This window comes from Diabrotica virgifera, chromosome 8 (assembly GCF_917563875.1).
Source record: "Diabrotica virgifera virgifera chromosome 8, PGI_DIABVI_V3a".
In the NCBI taxonomy this organism is placed as follows: Eukaryota; Metazoa; Arthropoda; class Insecta; order Coleoptera; family Chrysomelidae; genus Diabrotica; species Diabrotica virgifera.
In genome coordinates, this window is record NC_065450.1 from 123,864,290 (window position 1) to 123,884,854 (window position 20,565).

At 32.5% G+C, this 20,565-nt stretch overlaps 1 protein-coding gene across 3 annotated transcripts in view; it reads right to left on the reverse strand.

Moving 5' to 3' along the window:
* The window catches only part of LOC126889827 (uncharacterized), a 787,508-nt gene that overhangs the window by 22,441 nt on the left and 744,502 nt on the right, over positions 1–20,565 (reverse strand). For all 3 annotated transcript variants that reach the window (XM_050658511.1, XM_050658513.1, XM_050658512.1), the window contains 3 exons: positions 16,975–17,122; positions 11,812–11,943; positions 11,253–11,441 (listed from right to left, as the gene is read on the reverse strand). In XM_050658511.1, the coding sequence (XP_050514468.1) occupies positions 11,253–11,441; positions 11,812–11,943; positions 16,975–17,122 (469 nt within the window). The remainder of the gene's footprint in view (positions 1–11,252; positions 11,442–11,811; positions 11,944–16,974; positions 17,123–20,565) is intronic.

The following is a 20,565-nucleotide window of genomic DNA, read 5'->3' on the forward strand; positions in this document are numbered from 1 at the left end:
CAAACAACCCTCATTGATGTGGCGATTCCTAACAACAATAATCTACGTACTAAATTTACTGACAAGATCGCCAAGTACAGAGATCTGGAAATTCAAATACGGAGACAATGGAGAATGCAAAGTACCCAGACGATACCAATTATTATGTCTACTACTGGAGTCATTCCGAAGACCCTCCTCGAAAGCATAAAAAAAATGGGTCTTAATGAACATCTTTATAAGACCATGCAGAAAGCAGTACTACTCGCAACGGCCAGATGTGTACGAAAATTTTTGGGAGATACACCTGCATACCAAGTCACCTAGGGCTCGATAACACGGAAAGAGTCCCACCGAGCTCAATCCTTTGGATGAGTCAATTTTCCCCTTAGAGGGAGTGTGAGCCGTATGGCTAAATCTGGATAATTAAAACGTTTATTTTAATTTTACTTTTTAAAATTCGTAATACAAAGTATAACATAAATGAATAGAAATGCCTCTAATGTTCTATTTGAATACGGACATAAATAGGTTGAACTGTATTTACTAATTAAATTATCTTGGTTTGCAAATTTGGCTAAAACCCCAAAACAGCTCTAACAATTTCTATGTTTATAGAAATTTCGAAAAAGAAAATTTATATAAAGAATTCTATATTTATAGAAGCCTTTGAGATGTTGGTTTTTCGAAGGATGCTGAAGATCTCTTGGACAGATCACGTGACCAACAACGAGGTGCTGAGAAGAATGGAGACTGAGAGAGAATTCCTAAATATTGTAAAAAACAGAAAAACGAGTTATCTAGGAAATAATTTGCATAGGAGAAAGATACAACTTTTTACAACTCATAATGGAAGGAAAAGTGGAAGGAAGAAGAGGTTCAGGAAGAAGAAAATGCTCCTGGCTGAAGAACGTGACAGACTGGACAGACATGGACACACATTCGATACTAAGAACCGCTCAAGATAGAGAACAATTTGCTGTAGTTATAGCCAACCTTCAGTAATGGAGAAGGCACCTTAAGAAGAAGGTAGAAAATATATAATTCAAAATGTTAGCAAACAGCAGTTATTTGTAAAATTATTAATATTGCTAAAATGATTATATTATAAAAATAATTAGTATTGTAGTTAATTATTGTTAAAATTAAATACCATTTGTTTCATTCGGAGGGAAAAGTACAGATGACAACAGAAAACTAAAAAAAGCCGAGTTGAAAAGACATTATAAGTAAAAGAACAAGCAAAATAATATCAACTGTACTAGTAATAGGCTACGGTACTGAAAAATAAAAATATTAATGCCTGGTTGCACCAACAAATCTTAAGCTCCAGCTCAACCCAGCTCAGCTTATAGATAGGGCCGATTTAAATGTCACATACGTTGCACCATAATTTTCAATTCTTATCAATGCAATCCACATGACAATCCATTGTGGCAAGCTGAAAATTGATCTAAGACTCAATGGTGCAACGCATATATTTCGTTAATGCATGCCTTAAGCTTAAGATTTGTTGGTGCAACCAGGCATAAGAATATAACAAATAAACTTCTAGATCGTTCAATTCATTATTCTCTTATAATAAATATCATATCTAAACTCTAAAAACTCACTTTTCTAGCTTTTTTGGCTGCAAAATCTTTAATCAAATTTTTAAAGTATAAGGCTTGAAAAAGCTCAGCATTTGAAACAAAACTGGCCGAACTAGACAATCTAGAATCTTCGTCAGAAGTCGAGTTACTCAAGTAATTTTTGATTCTTTTAACACGCTGAATGATCTTTTTCCAGCTGCCATCATCTGGATGCCATCATCAAGGTGTCATCATGCATAGTAGAATGCGCAAAGCCGTGTCCATATTCGGAAATAATGTTGTTAACTGTTTTTCATGAATGATTTTCAGATACTCCAAAAGTGTATTTCTCGGAGGCTTGGTAATCTTGTTGTCATGAGGTTCTCTTTCTTCATCAAATATACCTTCAACAAAGCCTTTGAATTGTACACACTCTTCTCCAAAGTCGCCATCTATGTCGATTCGATACTTTTTAGTCAAAATAGAAACGTTTCCCCGATTTCTTCATTGGAAATTGATGATAAGTTGTTTTAAATCCATATTCTTCATTAATACTGAAATAAACTTCTGACCTTTCATTCAATTCTGAATAAAGCGTATCAATTACAACATTGAATTTTTAAGTTCTCTTTGCCATTGAAGTGGGGTTCAGTGGATTTATCTTCTTTGTCTTAGCCAGGGAGAGCTTTTCTTTTCGGGCGTCTTTTTATTTCAAGAATATAGGTTTCATTTTTAGACAACTTTTTTCCTCTTTTTTCATAGGAATCAAAGTTGTCTCTCAGACTCAATGCATACTCCTTTGGAGATTTGTATGTTGCAAGTAACATTCAAGTCTGTAGCAGTTAATGGTTTTGCTACTCTTGACAAAACGTTGTAAAATACCGTACCACGTGTTTAGTAGAATAGCCATTCTTTTATTTGAAAAATTGTTTACTGATTTCAATTCAATTAGTAAAATTTTTTTACCAAAAATGTTTTTTTTACAAAACGCTGCGGCCCCCTTTTGCTTGCGGCCCTAGGCCGCGGCCTAGTCGGCCTAGTGGTAAATCCGGCACTGAGAACGGGCTGTCGGCCAGCAGATTTCAAAAAGCAAAAATACTTGTAATTCTTAAACTTAAAAAAGTGATGGAAAATTACTACAGCGCTTCTAAGCTCGTGTTACAAACTACTTTAGAGACTAATCAAGAACAGATATCCCTATAGATGAGGCTGATTTTCTCCCCATTGCAGTTCTTAGTCTCACTACACATACAGAAGCTATACCAACGACGTTTAAAAATTGCGATGGAACGGATGGACTTACATTTCCCAAGACCATACCATGCAGCCGAATTGCTACTCTTCTAAACAATCTGTTGTGCGATAGGTCGTTCCAAATTATAAGTGGTGGTAGTGAGAACAAAGCATGGACTCCCTCAAGGATCGATCTTCTTCTTCCAGTGCACTGTCCGCTGTAAACGTTGGCTATTAACAAGGCAATTCTGATCTTGCTTACGGTACTTCTGAATAGTTCGACCAATGAGCGATTTGAGCCTGAACCACTTCTGCAGATTTTGGAGCTAAGTACATGTGTATTCTCCTGCCTAGCCCGCGTTTGCTGTCTTTTCCCCTGGATAATCAATTGAAGTAGGCGGTACTAATCGTATCTCAATATGTGGCCTAGATAGTTTTCTTTGTTTAGTTGTGCTTACGATTTCTTTCTATTTTCCAATTCTATGAATTACCTCAATGTTGGTGATATGTTCGGTCCAGGATACACCCACACTTCGAAAGTTTCTAGCTTTTCATGAGCGTCTCTGTCAGCTTCCAGGCCTCCGCACCGTACGGTAAGATCGGAAAATGTAGCATTTAACTAGACATATGGAGGAGTTTTAGAGAAAGAGGCAAATCCTTGCTTATGAGGAGCTTTTCATATTGTTTTTCCTTAATTTCTGAGGCATGTTCCCATTTTGCATTTACGTTGATGACAAGGTATATATTATAAAATTCTACATGGCCAATTGGTATGTTGTTTATCCATAACTATCGAGCAGGTTGTTGCTTTTTTGCTTATCATCGTCCATTTTGTCTTCTTGAAGTTGAGGTTCAGATCATAGTCCTCACTGACTACATTAACCCTTTTCATTGTTTGTTACAATTGCCATATTTTATGTTGTTCGTTAACACACCGTTAGTTTTTATGTTTAATTATTTTTAATTTATCGCTGCTTGCTGAAATCCTCCTTAAGGCTATGGGTACATAATTCGCAAATATTTTACGTGTATCCCTACTTTTTCTGTCTTTACACGGCAAATTACGTGTAGTAAAATTCACACTGGTGTGGATATGTAAACATTACTAGAATGTCATTCTACTTGAAAATGTCATAATTAATTTAAAGAGATGGCTTTTTAATGTTCTTGGATAACTGTTATTTTTATCATTGCAAATTATTAATTCAGTTAATAAATGTGATAATTTTTTCACTAACTATGTTTTCAGTGATTGTAATAATTTATTTGTACAACAAAAACTAATAATCAATCGAGAAAAGAGGAAAAGTGTTAAAGTGATTTTTTAATAATATGTTGTTATTTTGGAACGCTTACAATTTTGAACATCTCTAACAACAAAATACTTGGATCACAGGATATATCAATCTGATGTATTCTCTGCTTGGATCTTCCACAAATAATACACAATAAATAACTTTTTATTAAGTTCACGTCTTAAATCAATTATTTATCAAATACACTATGGGCCGGTTGTTCGAACGCTAATCAACAATGATCATTATCAAATATTTAATTACTGGCCCCAACTGTCAATGTCAACTTTGTTTGGGTTGCTGAAAACATAATATGAAATTACTTAATCAATTATGTTAATAATTGTTATGTTAATTGATTAAATAATCTGATAATTTTAATCAATTATGTTTTCAGCAACCCAAGAAAAGTTGACATTGACAGTTTTGGTGACAGTAATTAAATATTTGATAGTGATCATTGTTGATTAGCGTTCGAACAACCGGCCCTATATATCAATAATATTTAATCAATTTCTCAAAATATTCCCGATGCAATGTCAAATATTTAAAATTGTCACTGATTGTCAGTGTCTGACTGACAATATATGCTGACAATATTATATTCGGTTGAGTGCGTTGTAAGACAAAGACAGATTTGGAAAATATTACCACGGCATTGTGTTCATTTTTTTCAAATCCTGAAAAAACCAATAAATATTTTTGAAAAATTTAAACGCAGAATGAAAGACTAAATTATTACCGAGGGCCGAAAGTCCCTTAGAATAAATAAAAAGTTTATTTTGAATGAGATATTTGAAATTAAAAATCACACTAAATTTTCTCTTAGTTTTTTCACCCCTGTAACTTATTAAAATAAACATTATAGAAGTTCTCAGGGACTTTCGGCCCTCGCTAATAACGTAATCTTTCATTCTGCGTTTAAATTTTTTAAAAATACTTATTAGTTTTCTCAGGATTTGAAAAAAATGAATCCCCATTTGAATAGCATTGCAGCCGAAAATACGTACCGATCCTCTTAATAGATATCTGACATACCTCCAATAATGTCAAATACATACGAATATGCTGATGGGCGCAAGGAACACACTAACTGAAGATTTGACAGACCTAGGTAAATACTTCAGTGACTGGGGTCTTATCCCAAATACGAATAAAGCTGAAGTTGCCTGCGTGTATTTGAGCAAGTAACTTTTAATAATAAAGGGACTACGCCAGGGAGACGCTCTATCATGCATCTTGTTTAACATCGTACTCGAGAAAATAATGAGGGACACAACAGTCAAAACTCGAGGAACAATCATTAAAAAAAGCGTGCAAATACTAGCATTTGCAGATGATGTTGACATAATCGCAAGATCAAGAAGAGAAATGATAGAGGCATTCAACTAAATAGAACGAGCTGCACAAAATAGTGGCCTTAAAATCAACCAGAACAAAACAAAATAAATGCAGGTAAGTAAAAACACAGAAATAAGGCAGCCACAAAATATAACAATAGGAGAATACAACATTGAGGGGGTAAAAAACTTTACATACTTGGGATCCCTAGTCACGTCTGATAATAACGTAGCAGAGGAAGTGAAGAGGCGAATATTTATTGCCAATAAAAGTTACCATGGCTTAATTCGGCAACTAAGATCAGATAACGTCGCAAGGAAAACAAAATGCCAAATATACAAAACATTAATAAGACCGGTACTCACATACGGCTCAGAAACCTGGACATTCACTAAAAGAGAGGAAACATTGCTAGCCACCTTTGAAAGAAAAATGCGACACATATATAAGGGCACAAAAGAAAACGGAATTTGGCGAAGAAGGTACAACTTAGGTACAAGAGGAAGACCGAAGCTGAGATATTTAGAACAAATAGAAAATGATATAATAAATTTAAAAATAAAAAACTGGAGAAAAAAGCACGAAACAGATCAGAGTGGAGAAGAATCCTGGAACAGGCCAAGACCCAGAAAGGGCTGTCGAGCCAGTGATGATGATGATGAACTTTTAATAATAACCTACTAAGTTTTAACCCATACCCGAAATATCTAAATGTAACCAAGGACATAATGATGTGGTTCAAAAAACACCTATAAATTACTGCCGCCAAAATAAACACTAGAAATATCCTCATTCACAAATTATGTGGAATATCCTCAGGAGAAAATGTCGCCACCCTCATAATACCAGACCTTAATCTGGCGTACCTATTCTGCATGATGTTTGAACAGCTATACGTAACGAAGATCATCACCAAGCTCAATCACATCATGAGGATCATCAGTGGATGTATAAAAAGTACTCCAACTCCCTGGCTCCCCGTCCTTCCTGAGTCATATTATAGCTCCTCACATAAGTAGACAAGAGAACCTACTAAGAGAGTACAATAAGATAAATATAGTACTTCACGAATTACTTTTTATACTAGGGCCGGTTGTTCGAACGCTAATCAACAATGATTATTATCAAATATTTAATTACTGTCACCAACTTTCAATGTCAACTTTGTTTGGGTTGCTGAAAACATAATTGATTACAATTATGAGACTAGTTAATCAATTAACATAATAATTATTAACATAATCGATTAATAAATCTCATAATTATTGTAATTAATTATGTTTTCAGCAACCCAAACAAAGTTGACATTGACAGTTGGTGACAGTAATTAAATATTTGATAATGATCATTGTTGATTAGCGTTCGAACAACCGGCCCTTAGTCTCTTTTAACTCACAGAAACTAGTATCGCAAAATTATGCCGCTTTTCCATAGAAATCACAATAAGTTAAACAAGGTGTTGTTCCGAAGCTATTTTCTTGTGGCATTTTTGCAATTAACTATTTTTAATGGGAAATAAGCCAAAGCGAGGTGGACCAAAGCTGAGGTGGATGGACGGGGTAACACAAGATGCCGAGAAGATCTGAGTACTAAAAAAATAATTTTATTAACATTTCGATGTCCAAATCGGATGCCGTTGTCAAAATACAAAAAAGTATTTTTTTAACAATACAGAATAAACAATACAGAATGTCGTTGATAGCTTATGAATTTTGACGTTTATAATTTTCAATGACAGTGACAGTTTATTGGTTTATTTGCATTTATATTTATAAAAACTAGATATAATATTTCAGTTAAATAAAGGATAAGTCGCAATACTGACTTTTGGGTCCCCAGACAAAGACGAGTATTAGTAATATCGTAGTGTTGATAACTGAATTTGTGAAAAATTTGCACTTGTACCACTGTTTCCCCAAAGGTACGATATATTAAAAATATTCATAATTTATTTATGTAATTCACTCGATAGTTTTGTATTTCTCAACCTTAGGTAATATTAAATCTTCCTAACAATATTAACTTTTTTGTTGCGACTGATTTTTTAGTTTATCTATTACCGTTCTATATTTAGCTTTATAGGTCTTATCTTTATGTTTAATGTTCATCAATCTCCTCAATAGCGAAAAAAGTAGGTATAAACACTTCAATTAAATAACTTTATAAAATATGTTCACGGGATAATAGCCATTTCCTAATTATTACCACTTATTATCACACCAATTTATACATATAATTATAACCACATTTAATAAATACAATTATTACACATCAATCTCCTCAATAGTGAAAAAAGATTAAACACTTCAATAAAATAATTTTATAAAATACGTTCACGGGATAATCGCCATTTCCTAATTATTACCACTCACACGATGACGGTACGAATCAATGATCTACACATCGACGTACGTTTCACTTTATTTTTTGATTTAACTTGGTTGAAAATGAATCGTGACGCATGGGAAAAGTTAAAATGGAAGAACTATACTTGCGAAACATCAACTAGGTAGATAGATAGGTATAGACGTCCCATGCATCGCACTGAAGAGGCAAATCTAGATCGTCCCTACTTTTTATAGCACACATACGAGGAAGGTTTCAGTACCTATTCAAAATGAGAGGAATGCTGGAGACGCCCTAGCTCACGTAGCAATGTATTTAATGATCACCTAGTAGGTACAGTTGAGTCCGCGAGTCTTTACCCGTGCGTCATCATTTAAAGCATACGAAATAAGTCGGAAATTTACTAAACGCAACGGCAAGTGGATATTATTCCGATCACGGGTTATAGTGTAAAATTTGACGTCATCAAATAAATAGAATCTCAAATTTAAGTTTTGCTTTAAAATTTTGGTGTATAATTACAGCTACATTTGAAGTAGCTTAATAAATTATTTATTATCATTAATATAATAAATAAATAAACAATTTATAAAAAAATTCAATAACATATTTTCTTTTTGTTATTTTATGCACTTTGGCAGAACCTTAAACACAAGCATTCAACTGTGTCAACAATGAGGTTAGCTTTGTGTACGTTGTCAAAATTTATCGTAAAATAACATAAACTTATCAGAAAATTTCTAACTCCAATATAAAATTAGTTGTGAAAACAACTACTGTTTGTATACTAACGAGCGATCCACAATTATTGGGATAAAAGCTAGCTGTGCAAAAAATTACGTATGTCTTGTTTTAATCTGAATTTATATCATTGGTTTATCAATTAATTTTGATTAACATTATAAAACATAAAAAATCAGTCAAAGCCTAACACAGAACTTTAATCAGAAATAAAAAGAATTAACAAAATTATAAGTAACAATAATAAATAAAATCAAACAAACTACATAACCTAACTTTTCTTGTTAAGTTGACGTATACTGCAAAGTTGACGTAAACTGGAAAGTATATCTGAATTAAGAATAGACATGTACTGTATAGCTGTCTCTGTCGTTCAAAGCCACCTATGGTGACAATAATTTTGGATCACACGTTATAAAAAACTTCAAAATGCAAAAATTCGACAAAATAACAGCAAAAACTTCAACAAACTGACAGCCACAAAAAGTAAACAAACCAAAACGTCAGAAATTGTACTTAAAATATGTGAAGACATCCCCAATCGACTTTCTTTGTACCTATCTCTTTTCAATGCACTGAGTCTACATCGTTCATAAAAATAACATGTGTTTTTACTTAATAACAGACGGCAGCTGGTTTATAATTAATTTCATACGTGGAAGAGAATGATGCTAAATAAAAAGTACCTATGTGTTCTATCTCGCCAGGTATTAATGACGCACGGGTAAAGACTCGCGGACTCAACTGTATAGAATTAACCCGTTTTACGTGGAAGACCCTAAACCAGTGATTCCCAAAGTGGTCCAGGTGGACCCCCAGGAGTCCACGAGGGACTCAACGGGGGTCTACGTTGCAGTGAAATAAAAATGGGGGTTTACAAGTTGTAAGTGGGGGTCCACGAAAATTTCATAGTGATTTAGTATTTATTTAAACAAATTTCGATTTATTTCCGTAATATATCAATGGAAATCAATGGAAAAAATAATGTTTTAACAGTAGGGACAAAAATGTCATAATAACGCATTATAAGATATTTTGATTAAAAATTTTATTTTTGTGTAGAAAACGTTAAAATACCGTTTTTTATATTTTGCTCCATTCCCAAAAAACATGTCCTTCGATTTGACTGAAAATTTGCCCACAGATAGCTAAAACATAGGACTTTAAGTGATTACATTTTTTTATATAATTTTACAATGTAAAAAAAACGCGTGGAATAATATAATAGTCAAAAATATAGGCTCTATAGACTTTAAGTACAATTAACTCGGCAAATATCGACCGTACGAAAAAAATGGTTAAAAAATTGTAATAATTATTGTAAACACGGTTTATTTGAAACAATTTCAGTTCCTAAAATTTTTGTCGAAAAGTTGAAAATGGCGGAGATATTGAACAAAAACCACTGCTATCAAACCAGTCAGGTCTTATGATCGCGCCTTTACCGCATACGTACCAGCCGAAATATTGATGTTAGCAAAAAAATGAAAGAGATTAAAATTATCTAAAATTTAATTCTATTCATTTTTGTATAGGTACATTTTTGTTACAAAACTAATAATAAACGAGACAATTCAATAATTATGCTCTAATTGTCACTAATTCCCCCCATAACTCGGAACATTTCGACGGCACAAAAAAAAATATAATAAAAGAAATTACTTATAGGAAATCATATTTTCAACAATTTCAGTCCTTACACTTTTTGTCGGAAAGTTAAAAATGGCGGAGATATTGAGCAAAAACGGTTCTCCTTTAAAATCAAGATGGCGGCTAACGCAACGGCAGAATTCATTCGCGATTTTAAATTTACACTACTATTGATCCCCTAAAGCTTAGAAAAATAGAATCTTGCTTGGGTAGCTCGGCATGCAAGATCAATTGCTAACCCGACTGGACTATATAATTTTGACTCTGATATTAGTGCATGTAATTTTTCTTGTATTGTAAAACTATACAAATTCTTTTAATAACTTAAAGTCCTGCGTTTTGACTATCTCTGTGCAAATTTTCAGCCAAATAGAAGAAGAACATGTATTTTGGGAATGGAGGTAAATGTAAAAAACAGCATTCTACAGGTTTTTTACCCTAAAATTTGATCAAAAACATGTTTTAAATAAAGAAACTTGTTATAATGCCTAATAATCACACTTTTGATTTCCTTCTATTAAAACATTATTTTTTCCATTGATACTTTACGATAAAAAATGCAAAGTTTAAATAAATTCCAAATCACTGTAAAATCGCTTGGAATGATATTTTGAGAAAAAAAAAAGAAGAAAAAGACGGTTTGACCTTCATTAATGTCTTATTTTTTTCCACCCAAGTTCCCCCCACCCCCAGGCAATTTTCTAGATCCGCCACTGACGTGCACAGCTACGAAATACCACTTCTGCTGGGGGTCCACCGAAACCAGTAAATTTTTTAAAGTGGTCTACGATAAAAAGTAGTTTGGGAACCTCTGCCCTAAACCGTCGAAGAATATCCCGTCGGCTCTGCCTTTATTTAATATACAAATGCGGATTGGGCTGGACACCATCATGTGAGTGCAAAAAAACTCGCCAAACTATGGCGTATGTACTCTGGTAATATGCAGTACTTAAGGGTTGTAGTTTGCAGAACTGTAGTATTTGAGATTGACTATGGTCATTTTAATTTCATTGTATTCACGATAACCATTATTTTAGAATATCCTGATATATTAAAATAAACTAGGAGATAATAATAGAAAAAAATTATTATTTACCGGAGTGCCCAAAACTCAAGACTTCAACAGGCAGTGATCCTCTTCGCTGAACCAGCAGTGCTTCGGTATCCTCAGGTTTGCGAAGTAAAAAAAGACGGGATGTTGCTTCAGAAAATGTATCCGCTTGACAAAAAGTCTCCGGACCACCCGAGATTCGTCTTTTTAATTTTTTTCGCCTTCCCGCTTTACCTGTGTGATCAAATAGGAAAAAATTATTTTATAAATCAATATCTTAAAAAATGTCAAATACGTATAAATAAAGTTTGAAAATTATGTATATATTGTGGTAGTTTCTTGTTAATGTTACCTATATGCATTGCATTGTTTTAAATTAGAGTGGTTCACTTATTTCTAGGTTTCACACTGAAGATGGTCGGACAGACCGAAAACGTTTTGTGATGTTCTATAATCCATTTGGATATCTTTAATAAATTTTTAAATAAATTTAATATACCACTTATAACAGAAGCGTTTACTTCATTATTAAGTTGTTAAACTTACAAGTATTTTGTGTCTCCTGGAAAAATCGTAGTAATATTACTATAAAAAGTAAGCTTACCATTTAGACTGGTATGTCTGGTGAGCTGCTCCAGTTTCTCGCCATTTCCACCAAATATGGAAATTATATTGGTAGGAGCAGAACCTCGCCTTGGAAATTGTAGCTGATGGAGGTTTTTCTTTTCGATAATGTCTTAAAATAAAATATTTAATCAATGATGTATCACAAATTTAAACATTTAACTACTACGTAATAAAATTTAAAAACAAAACGAAAGAGTTTAAATAATAAAATTTTAAAAGAATAAAAGAGTAAGAGAATCTTTCAAGAAACATTTATAGTAAAACCTATTTATTTACAACTGCGAGAAGAAGAGACAACAGACGTTCGTTTATACGGTGCAAGTGACCTTTAACCCCGGCGCAAATTGAACCTAAGCGAGTCACAACCTGCGCCGGCGGGACGGGTGACCCGTGCAGTTATTTTTCTAGCGCACCGCATATTGATCACAACAAGACCCAACCGTTGGCATTCTCTGCAACGAATAGAGGGACGGGCAAAATCAGTGCGGACGTGTAACGGTTACTTTTGATACCGGGTCTCAGTGGTAGCATAGCAAATATGTACTATAATCAGAAAGCAGTAGTGAGAGTAGAGAATAATACCACTGAAAAAATTGAAATAAAGCGAGGTGTGAGACAAGGGTGTATACTGTCACCAACCCTGTTTAATCTCTATTCCGAAGACGTAATGAATAGAACACTCTCTGAGCAATCCATAGGTATTAAAATAAATGGTTTTAGATTAAACAATCTGAGATTTGCCGACGATACCGTTCTGATCGCAGAAACACTTGAAGAGCTACAGACATTGGTGAATAAGATAGCAGACTGCAGCGAAGAATATGGACTATCTTTGAACATAAAGAAAACTAAATTTATGGTAATATCGAAATCAACACGAAATATATCCATTGTATATGATACCAGCCACAAGGATTACACGAGAACGAAACTTAAAGACGAGAAATGGGAGAAAATCGGAAATGAACTTAATACGAATGGTAAGTACAATTTACTGTGATAAATAAATATTAGTACAATATAATCAAAACCCAATACCGCTTTGTCATTAAAATTCTAATAACTTTATTAGGTACCTACTCGTAGACAAAATAAACGGCGATAACAGATATGCCTTTACAAGAACACATTATTAGAAAAAAAAAGGTTACTTAAAACGAATAGGCCCGGATCCCGCGTAACAAAAAAGGTTGATTAATAGCAAGCTGAAAATTTGTTTAATAGCGTAACGGTGTCTAGTCGGACAAACTTTAATGTATGGGAACACTGGAAAAGGGGTAGTTTTAATTGTGGAACAGGTTAAAGATTTTGAATGTCAGACTACAAAAACTTCCCATGTATTTTATCGGACAGAACTTCCAATTGATTTCTTACCCTTTCATTAAACTCTCATGCTAAAATTAGACTGGTATTTATCACCTGTCATAATTCCTGTCATTTGACATGTTCTCTTGTCGGATTTAATAAAATGCCCAGTTGGTGATAAATACCAGTCTGATTTTTGCATGAGAGTTTAATGAAAGGATAATAAATCAATTGGAAGTTTTGTCCTACAAAATACATGGGACGTGTTCGTAGTATGACGTTCCAAATTTTTAACCTGTTCCACAATTAAAACTTCCCCTGTTTCAGTGTTCCCGTACATCAAAGTTTGTCTGACGAGACACCGTTACGCTATTAACAAATTTTCAGCTTGCTATTAATCAACTTTTTGTTGGTACGCGGGATCCAGGCCTAGAAATACAATGTCACAAATGATGGCGTAATCCCTTTTCTATAGGTATAAAAATTTTGTAAATATCATTCATTTCTTAAATCTACACAACATTATCATTAAAAATGATTCATTATTAAAAACCGTTAAGCATATCTGTGAATATCGCATTACCCTCAAATAAAATGTGTCATCATACCGGGCTTGTTCATGCTTAAAAATAAAATATGTAGAAGAGATATAAATATATGTAATAGGTAAGCAGTTTTTGCAACGAAAATCCAATCACAATCAGTGTTGTTTATAATAATAGTAATTCCGAACGAGTTCTATTAGCTTTTCTACGTCCATCTCGAAAACAAAACCACAACTGAGAATTGAGTCACGCGTCCCACGACACCAGAAAATTGTGTTCCGATGACAAACGTTTGCATGCTAGGCCTGGCACTGTATTCACTGATATTAGGATGCGCAGAACTCTCTACGCAACTCGCCAGTGCCAGGTTGTGTTCGCTTAGGATCAATTTGCGCCGGGGTAAGGGTTGTAGTTAAATCTGTTATGCTAATACTGTAAATACTGTACGCTAATACAAAACTGCGTTAAAAATAGAAGTTTCAGAAGAGAGTCAACTTTAAAGTCAATTAAATATATGAAAAGATTATTAATAAGTCCAGTACCTACGTATTATTTATAATAGTGGGTTTCAGTAAATCCATTACGAAATGAACTTGATATATAATCTTACTACGTCAGTATTTTTTTCACGAAATCTGTTTCCTAAAAACCTACAGGATGATTTATTAGACTTCGAAATTTTGACAGTTGGTAGCAGCCATATTTTGAAGCCAAATTGCCATTTATTCATCTAATCGTATAAAAGCCTAGGATGACACGTCAAATGGAAACGCTGTTTGTCCGGAACAATGACTCCCCGATAATTTTATTATTTATTTATTATTTATTTTAAATTAATTATATAGGTACGTTATATTACAATAATATTTTTAAAACTGAATACAGTAATTTTATTATTTATTTATTGGATTTATATTTTAAACAAATTTATATTAAGTATTAAAATACGTATGCTTTGTTGATACGTTAGCAGGTGGCGTTAGGAGCAAACATAATAATTTATTGAATTAAAATATACAATAAGCATCAAAATTTAACGCACCACCTTAAAAATGGGATATTTTTGATGTCTCGTATTTTTTAAACCTGTTGTCCGATTTGAGTGATTTTTTTAGTATATTATAGCTTTATTCTTCAAGAATATCGATGTAATAATATTATTGCTAAACAGCTAAGTGTCATTGTATACCGGGTGTAACAATGATAGTGTGTTTTTTCCTCAAAGTTTGGAACACCCTGTGGAATATTCTAGCGTATATAAAATATTGAAATTAAAACTCAACTATAGCCTTAGGCTTTCTTAACATTTTGCTTTTCGATTTATTCGCTTATGTGGGATAATAAAAAAGTTAGGTACTTTAACAACTAGCCATGTTATTCATCAATACAGGGTGTTTCTAAATAAGTGCGACAAACTTTAAGGGGTAATTCTACATGAAAAAATAATGACCATTTGCTTTATAAACATATGTCCGCAAATGCTTCGTTTCCGAGATACGGGATGTTGAATTTTTTCTTACAAACTGACGATTTATTTATTGCTCTAAAACCGGTCGAGATATGCAAATAAAATTTAGTAGGTTTTTAAGAGGTAGTTATTGAGCATGTTTTGACATACAATTAAGAATTTTATATTCATAATTGGCATGCATACGGGTCATATTACCCGGTCATATTACCTGTATGCACGCCAATGGTGAATATAAAATTCTTAACTGCATGCCAAAAAATGCGCAATAACTACCTCTTAAAACCTACCAAATTTCATTTGCATATCTCAACCGGTTTTAGAGCAATAATTTAATCGTCAGTTTGTAAGAAAAAATTCAACATCCCGTATCTCGGAAACGAAGCATTTGCGGACATATGTTTATAAAGCAAACGGTCATTATTTTTTCATGCAGAATTACTCCTTAAAGTTTGTCGCACTTATTTAGAAACACCCTTTATTGATGAAGAACGTTGCTAGTTGTTAAAGTACCTAACTTTTTTATTATCCAACATAAGCGAATTAATCAAAAAGCATAATGTTAAGAAAGCTTAAGTCTACAGTTGAGTTTTAATTTTAATATTTTACATACGCCAGAATATTCCACAGAGTGTTCCAAACTTTGAGGAAAAAACACACTATCATTGTTACACCGGGTATACAATGACACTTATCTGTTTAGCAACAATATTATTACATCGATATCCTTGAAGAATAAAGCAATAACATATTAAAAAAGTCACTAAAATCGGACGACAGGTTTAGGAAATACAAGACATCAAAAATGTCCCATTTTTAAGGTTCATTTTGATGCTTAGTGTCTAAATATCATTTGATAGTAAATTTAATTATTAATATAAAATAAATAAGACTTTACAAATAAAATTTGAGTATCATTTGAAAGGAATTTATTAACAACTAACGTTAACGACGTTCTACACCTTCGGCAAAGAATTAAGGATTTGCATGAAATTTTAGTATGTTCTAGGTTACTTCAAAAAACTAAGACTTGATTTTTTAAAAATTGTTTTACCGTGCCGTTTAATTACTACTAAGGGTCAAAGTTAAGGTTTAACATGGGCTCTTATGGGAATTTTTAAAAAGTTAATAACTTTTGACCCAAATTTACGATTTTTAATTATTTGTGCTTAAATTAAAGGTTTTTTTGTAAGGAATAACATATTAAAAAATGAGGATTGTTTACCATACCATTTATTTTTAATTTATTTATTATAATTAATTCCGTAGTTTATTCCGTAATTTCCGTAATTTATTATAATTTATTTTTATAAAGTATTCAATAATGAAACATATGATTTGAGTATTCTGCTATAAATGCATTGTTATCAACTTTCGCTTGCATATAAGTTTCCCCCTTTCCTCTGAGAGGCATACCCCGCAACGAAGGTGTAGAACGTCGTTAAGAAGATTAGTAGAAACATATTGCTTTTACAATTGCAATTGAAATGTTTACTTGTATAACGGATTCCCTTTACCTGGAGTAACATCAATACAGAAGGAAAATAGCTGACAGTTTAGAAAAAAGATTCTTGTTAAACAGGACTAGGGAAAGAAAAATGTGCAAAATATTGAAAAAAATTTTTAAGTTACAGAAGATATGATGGTAAATAACATAAGTAAATAATTTAAATCTTAATTTAATGTCTTATAATAGTCAACTTAATAGGCACAATCTGACAACATTATATAGGTAGGTACTTTTCATGAAAATGTTATCTAATAAAGAAAATTATGTTTATAAGGAGGCTTACAAGAGAGGCCGAAATTTACATGTACTTACGATATTGAGCAACTTCGATTGGCACTGATCCTCTTCTTAAAGAGTCTGTATCAGATACCACTAGCCCTCTGCTGGCGGGCGAAATTTTTTCATCGGGTTTTGGTAATGTAGGCATCACAGGTGCTGAACCTCTCCGTTTATTTAAATGCTAAAATTAGTACAAATCTATATATAAGTAAACAGAAAAATTCAGGAATATTGGAATATCTCTCTCTCTCTCTCTCTCTCTCTCTCTCTCTCTCTCTCTCTCTCTCGCTCTCTCTCTCTCTCTCTCGCTCTCTCTCTCTTGGAGCCATCAAGTTTGAAGCCAATTTTAATGAGATGGTTTCAGCAAGATCAAGCTCCAGCTCATTTTGGTGTAAATGTTTGGCGTTATTGCGTTATTTAGATCACACATTTCCCGGACAATGGATTGGTAGATAAGGTAGTATTAAATGGCCTACTCGTTCACCCGATTTGAACCGTAAAGATTTTTCTCAAATCCATAATTTGAAAAAAATTTGCATTTTTTTTTAATTAGAAGCAAGTAACTGCATATTTAATCATAGTTTTTAATTCAAAACAACTTTTCATAATAAGAATTTTCGATATTGAGAAAAATAAAGATAGTTTACTCTTGAGCGAAATTCATGTTTTCTGACATACCTCGTATAATACTGATAAAATTTGATATCTGATGGTTGAATCTCAAGTTTTAGACCATGCAGAATTTTTTATGAAGAATAACTTTTTTTCGTAAAATTAATAATAAAAAAGTTTCCCATATGTTTAAAACTTAAGTAGACAGGCGTATACAGTACGTAAATCTTTCAGCTTGACATAGGTAATATACATTAAGGTAAGTATGGCAACTGCGCTCTTTCGACGACACTGCTTTCATCAAGGCCCCAGAGGTTTTAACTTCTTGTATTGTATATATCGCACACCTGTATTAAAAGTGTAGCAACTCAAAAAACCACTTTTTCGACAAATTGAAAAAATCTATTCTGCTCGATAATAGTAAAAGATTTAAAAGCTTTTGTAAATCATATTAGAAACGCATTGGATTACGAAGTATTTTGGTTTCATCAAGGCCCCAGAGGTTTTAACTTCTTGTACAGGGTGAGGAAAATAAAGGGCAGATAAAGGGTAGAAATATCTCGAGAACTAAAGGCAACATAATCATGAAAATTTAAATTAAGGGGTTTTTGAAGAGTCATCTGTTTAATGAAAATATTTTCATGTATTTGCTACTTCCGCTTATACCGGAAGTTGCTTATAACTTCGTTTTTTTTAATGGGACACCCTGTATATTTTTACATTTTTGGATTCTCTTCGATGTCTTCTTTCTTAAAATATGAGATTTTGTAATGTTATATAGGGTATTTTAAAAGATAATTACGTTCTTTTATTAACTTCGTAGCAACATTCACACCCTGTAGTAGTGTAGTAGTTTGACATCTAAAACTCTACTTACGTTCAAATGATTTTTAATATAGTCTACTATTGTTAAGAATGATTAGTATAGCTAAATTTTAAATTTTAGTATACAGGGTTGGTCGAAACTCGGAATGAGTATTTTCTGAGTTTTCTTAAATGGAACACCCTGTATGTTAGTATTGTAATGAAATGATATTTTATGGTCCTTTTTTATTTCTTAAGTATTCCCTATACCTAACTGCTTTAATTTGTGCTTAATTGTTAATTACACCAACAATCTTAACTACGTAGGTATTTTGATAGCTAAACCATTATTGGTAATTTTAAGGATCAATCTGGATTAATATGTATTTATTTCTGAAAAATTATTTGTGATTGAATATTTTCATGGCCAACCTAATAAAATTTTACGTATTTTTTGTTGCAATTAATGTTGAGCTTGAATCACCAATAACTCACAAATTAAAGCAGTTAGGTGTAGGGAATACTTATTAAAATAAAAAAATACCATGAAATATCATTTGATTACAATACAGGGTGTTCCATTTAAGAAAACTCAGAAAATATTAATTCCGAGTTTCGACCAACCCTGTATACTATTATTTCAAAATTAGCTATACTAATGATTCTTAACAATATTCGACTATATAAAAAATCACTTGAACGTAAGCAGAGTTTTTAATGTCAAACTATTTCCAATTCTACAGGGTGTGAATGTTGTTACGAAATTAATAACAAAACGTAAATATCTCTTAAAATACCCTGTATAATATTACAAAACCTCATATTTTAAGAAAGAAGATATTGAGGAGAATCCAAAACTTGAAAAATATACAGGGTGTCCTATTTAAAAAAATGAAGCTATAACGGTATAACCGGAAGTTGCAAAGAGATGAAAATAATTTCATTTAATAGATCATCCTTCAAAACCCCTTTATTCCAATTTTCATGATTCTGTTGCCTTTAGTTCTCGAGATATTTCTAATAGGCCAGATATCTGTCTCACCCTATATATAATGTTATTTTAATTTATAAAATATTTTTTATTTGAAAACTAATTTCAAAATTGAACAGTAGTTTTCCATTCTCTCAGGCCAAAAATATTCAAATACAATGTAGTTTGTTTTGACGTTTATTGATTAAGTTATTAATGAATACTCATTTCGACCGACACAAATAAACGTCAAAACATGTCAATGTAGTAACTGAATATTTTTGGTCTGAGAGAAGGGAAAATATATCTGTTTAATTTTGAAATTAGTTTTCAGATAAAATAGTTATTTTCCTAACTAGTTCGGAAAGTGATATTTTCACGCACGAGACTGCCGTTGACCCGAATGACGCGATAGCGGAGTTCGGGCAAGCAGTCGAGTGCGGGGAAGACACTTTCCGCAAGAGTTAGGAACAATATTTTTTCTAGGGCCGTACGTTTGGAAAAAAGCCACAAAAAATAGAGTCATATCAATTTTTATTTAAATAGAGAGAAAATACACAACTTAATTCTTTGACAAGGTTTTCAAAACCAAACTTTCAATATAATGGGTTACTACGACGACGATATTAGTTTCCATGACGACGATTCAAAACCATTGTAATTTTCTACTGATCTGACTTTTAAATAATATGTCAAAATAATTTTATTTCATCGAATTATCAGTAGTAATTGCACAAGAGCTCTGAAATTATTGAATTTTTCCCGAGTGACACTTTGACAGTTTTACTGTCAAAAGCCAAGAGCCGAAGGCGAGTGAAATTATGTCAAAGTGTCACGAGAGCAAAAATTATATATTAATTTCAGAGGTCAAGTGCAATTTGTTGCGATTATTTCATGAATAAAACTGTTCAAAACCAAAATTTTATTGTAATTTATTTATGTAAGTACCATTAAACACACAGTTTTTATAAATATTTGACGATTGAAAGTCATCACTTTTATAATTTTTAAAACATTAATTGTCATTAATGTCACTGAACGTATTTTTTCGTAGCAACGAAGGGCATCTGACGTAATATACTTAACGACGGGAGATTATCAAAAATTATCGATTTAATTCAGATTTCTGTAGCTTTCTATTGGTCATCCAGGGTTATCTCCTATGAATGAAATAATCGCGCTAATTTCATTAAAACATGAACACAATAAGATAAATTTGAAATAAATTAGTAAATAAT